The 6,381-nt window shown below is 38.2% G+C and overlaps 1 protein-coding gene across 9 annotated transcripts in view; it reads right to left on the bottom strand.

Moving 5' to 3' along the window:
* Positions 1-6,381, bottom strand: part of FAM13C (family with sequence similarity 13 member C) — a 123,429-nt gene that overhangs the window by 103,185 nt on the left and 13,863 nt on the right. For 7 of the 9 annotated variants that reach the window (XM_019638405.1, XM_019638410.1, XM_019638408.1 and 4 more), the window contains one exon: positions 4,226-4,421. The exons of the other annotated variants lie outside the window; for them this stretch is intronic. In XM_019638405.1, coding sequence (XP_019493950.1) covers positions 4,226-4,300 — 75 coding nt within the window. In that variant the 5' untranslated portion in view covers positions 4,301-4,421. The remainder of the gene's footprint in view (positions 1-4,225; positions 4,422-6,381) is intronic. 9 annotated transcript variants of the gene reach the window in all.

Raw genomic sequence — 6,381 nt, 5'->3', positions numbered from 1 at the left:
TGTACCCTCTACAGCTAAAATGGTGAACAACAGCTCGACCTGGAGATGGGCTGCCATGAGCCTCCAGCGACGGCGTAGGCTGCAGTGGGGCTGGCCAGCAGCGGGTGTGTACTGCCGTGAGCTGCGAGCAGCCGTCCAATGGCCGGCGAGCAGCTGCCTCACCCAGGAAGAGTGCAATGATCATAATACCAACATGGGCCAGTGAAGCAACATCCTCCACAGCTAGGCTGAAGATCAAAAGGACAGCAACTTGTCTATTCCCCTTCCCCTATTCCCCAACACTGTTCCCCTTCCTCAAATCCCCAATAAAATCTTTTTTTAAAACAACAACATTTCTTTATGTGTAGTAAAATGAGCATTTAAAAAAATGGTATCTGGGTCTCACAGACCCCCCCATCCCCAGTTCAAAAACTCACACTACGTGTCGTTACTTTTCATGGCATAGGGTTATTTGCATATATTCAATAATAATCTGTTTTCCTTTTTACCAAAATAGAACTGGGAAAATCTGATATGCAACCGAAGTCTTGCCTAAATGTCACAGTGAGAATGATGTTTATTGAATCAGGTAGAACAAGCCGTTTTTAAGGAGCTAATGTGGCTTTACTTATGGAGCCTTGCCTGCAAAGTCTTCCTACGATAACTGGCCTGCTATCTAACTCACCGTGTAACACCTTACAGATGGTAAGGACCATCACTTCCTGGCAGGTGAGGAATATAAGGTTATTTTGGGGACCTCAAGAAGAAAGAAATTCACCCAGATGTATAGGTACTGTAGGTGAAATATAGTGGTTTCTTGACCTTGCTTTCCTTTGCCTTGGGACAACGAATAGTAGAAGCAGTAGAAGTCCAATCTGAGATTTTGTTTGTCTATAACTAGGCTTTTTTGCAAGGCTCTACTGTAGAAACTGATGGCAGTACAAATAATTCGTCTCCACAGAAATGCAAATTGTGTCCAAGGGAAAGTAACTGATTATCATCCTATGGATATTCCAAGTTTTGTCAATTTTGTGTCCATTTGTAAATTTATTTCAGCATTCCTTGTCTAACTATAAATGTGTGATACTTCGCATCTCTTTTGAACTGGTTGTAAGATCTCATTTATTCCCTCATTAATTAATGATTTAAATAAAATCTATTACGTCTTTTTTCATATCTGTATGAGAGTCATGATTATATCCTTTTAAAATATAACTTTTCACTACTGAATAAAGATATGCTTACCTTTTACCCCTAAAAATGATACCAACCATATATTTTTTTTTATTTTTTATTTTTTTGCAGTTTTGAGCCATTTAGCAAATAATACTGAGTGACTACTCAGTGCTAGAGCTCCAAAGATACACAAGAAGGACTGAATCACTGACCTCAAGGAATTTACATCCTAGTGGAGCTAGTGTTCACTCAAGCATTCATCTAGCATTAGTGACCAACATCACAAAGCTTTAATGAAAAAAAGAAAAACACACTTATAAAATTCTCAAGTAATCCTTTCAAAATCCTTTTTAGCAACACAATATATCACCAAAGGAAAAAAAAATTCCTGATGGAAATCATAGGTTTTACATAAAAATTAAAGTGTGATTCTGATTATCTATTTGAAGAAACACTAATTTGAAAAGACATATGCACCCCTATGTTCACCAAAGAATTATTTATAATAGCCAAGATATGGAAGCAACCTATGTGTACATTGATAGATAAATGGATAAAGAAAATGTGGGACATATATATAATGGACTATTACTCAACCTTAAAAAAGCATGAAATCTTGCCATTTGTAACAACACGGATGGACATAGAGGGTATTATACTGAGTGAATAAGTCAGACAGAAAAAGAGAAATACCATACGACCTCACTTATATGTGGAATCCAGAAAACAAAATAAATGAACAAACAAAACAGAAACAAACACAAAGAACATTTTGATGGTCGCCCAATGGGAGGGGGCTTCGGGGAAATGGGTGAAAAAATAGGAAAGCATTAAGATGTGCAAACTGGCAGTTATAAAAAAAGGCATGGGGATGTAAAGTACAGCATAGGGAATATAACAAATACTATAGTAACTTACTATAATAGGTACTAGGCTTGTTGGAGTGATCACTTTGCAAGTTATATAAATGTCTAATCAGTATGTTGTATACCTGAAATTCATATGTTATATGTCAACTGTAATTGAAAAATTTAAAAATATATTTAAAAAAGAGGACAACAAATAAAAGATCTTCATAAAAACAAACAAAAAACCCACAAAAACACATTAAGGTGTAAGCAGTGTAAGGAGGTAGGTTAATCACTAGCCTCACAGAAGATCTAGGTACCTCTTGACCCCTTTTTAGAAACACTGTGCTTTTATGGAAAAGACATTCTGTTCAAGTTCGTCCAAACTGATTAAAGATATGTAATTCTTCTAATCCTTAGGTTTTCCATTTGTACAAAAAGATAATAATATTAATTCCATGGGATTGTGGTAAAACATAGTACATACCTGGAACACAGTAAATGCTCAAATAGTGTTAGCTGATTTTATTAATAATATTATTTATAGACGCTTAGTTCTTGGTCAGTACTCAACCAATGTTCATTATCCCTCCCCAATGAAAAGAGGAAGAATGAAATATGTTTCAAATTTCTCCCAAATATGGAAGACCTAAAATAATATTATCAAAGTTCTCTTAGTCATTAAGGGGGAAAAAAACCTCACTGTGTAGACAGAGATGTTAGGAATGAAATGGAAATTTTACCTGCAGTCCAGAATTCTAATGCTGTATTATAAGTAAAGTCTATACAAAAATATCTCTCTCCCGAAATCTTCACTGTATAAGCAACAGGTTGGGAATTACATGCCCCATTCGTACCTTATTACAAGTGATGACTGTGAAGTTTCTATGAGACCGAACTACAGGATGACAAGAAAGAGGGCACTCTAGGAGAGAGAGAGGGCTGGTCATCCAAAGCCTACAGTGTCACAGGTGACCCTCAGCAGGAGATTCAAAGTGAGCGCCTCCCTGGGATCAGTCAGACTCTGCAGGCAGCCCTGTGGGTACTTGTATCCTCCCCAGCACCACACTCCTAATCAAACAAGTGCTGGGTGTATTCAGTAGCAGGCAGGGTCTCAAGTTTATCGTAACTCAAATGCTATTTTACACTCACCCCTCTCTGCAACCCAACTCAGTTTAAGATCATCACAGCACAACTTTATGAATGCAGCAAGCATTTCCATCTCACTACAAAATTAACTGACTAAATAAGAGATCATAACACCAAGGAAGAAATGAGATAAAAATCACAAGGCAAATAAGAAAACTGCAAAGTCAAATAAACTGCCAAGCCAAAGTCGTTCAACAGGAAGGTCACCTGGTGCCCATTTGCTAATAGGACTGGACTTAAAGTTATTATGTAATTAACCTATTTCACTTAAGCCTCCCACATTACCTTTAAGGTTAAGAGTTAAGTGTTAACGAAAAAGCAAAGTTATCACTAACGGAGCATCTACTTCCAAGAACTGTGTTAAGTGCATGACAAGTATAATCTCATTAGTGGGACCATTGACCTCCTAGTAAAATTAAAGTGGATTATATTCATGTAATCTCTTTTAAAAGCATCATAAATTATTTGAGGGGTTTTCAAGGTTTTAAAAAATCATATTCTTTGTCATATTCATCTTCAACTAGAAAAAGTAAAAAAGAAATTACAAAATATAAGTTTATTACCCAAATCAAGTTGGAATGCTGCTTCATCCATTCATTTACTTATTGACCTCAAAAACTAGATAGTACACACACACACACACCAAAACAAAACAAAACAAAAAAAAACAGGCACATACACACTTGAGTGTTTATTCAAGGCTGCTAAACTGTAGCCTTGGAGAATGGCTCCAGGCACACCTGCGACTTGATTTGCTGAGAAGAATCTCCAAGTTTGGGGCAAGAAATACATGTCCTGGATAAATTAGTAAGAGATCCTTCTCCACCCTCACCCACAAAGAGCGAGGAAGCTTCTCTAAATCAATGTCAAAGTATAGTATTAAAGAACATCAATTTGAATAGGCACTAAATTCTTAGCCTGCCCAGAGCACTGTTTCAGGCCGGAGGTACACGCAATGACAAGTCAGGCTAATCACCTACTGCAAAATTACACGCTCAAACCATCTGCCCGAGCTGTGCCCTCGCCTGAGCAGCACCCATTTTGGCAAAGGCCTGAGGAGTGGGCCCCACTACCTGACTTTCTCCGTGACTCCTTCCGTTCTCTGCTTTGAAGACAGACTTGGGCTTCCTGGACTTGAAGTTGCCCATGCTTGGTCGCAGCACGCAGTCCACCAGCACTGTCTGCTCTACATGCTGCGGCTCGCAGGAGGGCGCAGGCTCCTCTAGGAGAGCCCCGGCATCGGGGTAATTTTCTTTATTGTCTTCATCTCTAAAACAGGAAAGACTCAATTTAGAAATCACCTCAAGAAGTAATAAACTGCTGCAGGAAAGAGGGGCTGGCATACCCACTGCTGCTCTATTTATAGGGAACCTAGCTAGCAACGTTGTTAGTTTCCACTTAGAGGGTTTCAGAGCCGCAAAAACTTTTTAAAATGTGAATTTCCCTCTAGATTACATTCCCTTCCAGTCTTTGCTAATGAATAAATGCTTTTGAAGTTGTACCTTTGTACATTCTATCATGTTTGTTTTCAATTTTTCACTTCAAGATGCTTTCAGACATATATTTTTTTCTCTCCCAATAATAACATGAGATACTCAAGTTAGATATTGTCATCCCAACTTTATAGATTAAGACTCTAAAGCCCAGAGATTAAATAAAGTGCCTAATAGAAGGGCTAATTCACCCAGACCTGGAGTGGTCAGGTAGGTAGGTCTTCAGTCTCCCATGCATCAGACATAATGCTTCCTCCTCAATGATAAGTCTGTAATGATCTCCCTACAACTTTCAGAGCCATTTAGTTTAATGGGGTCTATTTTAACAGGATGCATGCTATGGGATAAAATATAAGACAAGGGTCAAATTTTACCCAATCAAGCCATATAAACAATGTTCTCAATGCAAAGTCAGAGATCCCATTGTGTGGGTTCTATCAGTGTAGAATTGCTGAAGATGGAATGGGCTAGCGTTACTTTCATACATCAGTGCTGGGATGGCACTTTTAATTCTCACTCACCAATCAAATTCAATACAATATCGCCTCCACCGTTTCAATGTCCTCAAAAATAGTGACTTAATAACACTCTTGCTTGAAATCAGTTACCCCTCTTAAATCCAGCTGCATTTTATTTGCTTATTTTGCTAAGAATCCAGCAGACACCACAAACATAACCACTCGGGGCATTCTCTGTATACAATCAATACTATCATCCTTAACCCACTGGCAATCACATGGTCCTAGATTAGGAGTGACCACCTCCCCCAGCTGGTGTTTTTCCCCCTGCTTCCTAACCAAAAACACCTATGAAAGAGATTTTGGCAAGGTTAGCTAGGAAGCAATTCCTCATGACTCAGGGATACATAAAACCAAGAGATAAGAACAGAAAGGAAAGGATTTCTATGCCCACTATTCAAAATGTCTTTCCACAAAAAAAAAAAAAAAAAGAGGTTAAATTCACTAAACTGATATCAGGAGGATGAGCTCCACTTAGTCTCTAGGAAAAGATCAAAGCAAACATCAGGATTGGAGATCTGGAACACGACCAGAGTGCAGGTGGGCAAGGTGTGGAAATATAAGGATGTGAATAGTTAAACTTAAGCCTCAGGATGAACTTAGTGCTATCTGGTAAAGGAGAACCCAACAAGTGAAATAGTTTTTCAATGTTAGTAACTGAATGACCCTGGTTAATATTTTCCCTTAAGATCATTTACAACTAAAAAAAAAAAAATTCTAAATCATTAATGGGTTTGGAAATCAAAATCAAACCATGAGTTGGAACTACACTAGTTCATTTGAAGTGCTTTTCTGAGGTAGGAAAGAATATGTGATCCTATAATGTGCCACTTTGGCATGCGGATTATTCAAACTGAAGATAATCAAAGCCCAACAGACTTAAGAAGAGCATTTTACCTCCCCCTTGTCTTTCTCTACTCCATATCTTGACTGGTTTATGTCTGAAAGAATTTATATAGAGGGCCTGTACAAGGAGAGGCTAACACCAAGATGACTTCTGATATCAGAAAGGCTTATCTGTGTGGCCTGGCAAACTTTTGTTTACTAAACATCTGCTCTTCTCATCTTCTTGGGTGTTATCTTCCTCCCCTTTGAGACCCCAGAACCTTACCCCTTCTCCTTAGCTCAGAATAGTATACATGCCTCAATTACCTACCTGCTGAAGACTCTTACATCTTTGAGGCTCTCATACATACAAAATTAAATTTTATTTTCTCC

Source organism: Hipposideros armiger, unplaced genomic scaffold (assembly GCF_001890085.2).
Source record: "Hipposideros armiger isolate ML-2016 unplaced genomic scaffold, ASM189008v1 scaffold_39, whole genome shotgun sequence".
NCBI lineage: Eukaryota > Metazoa > Chordata > Mammalia > Chiroptera > Hipposideridae > Hipposideros > Hipposideros armiger.
The sequence above is the reverse complement of the archived record's forward strand: the minus strand, read 5'-3'. Positions and strand labels throughout refer to the sequence as shown.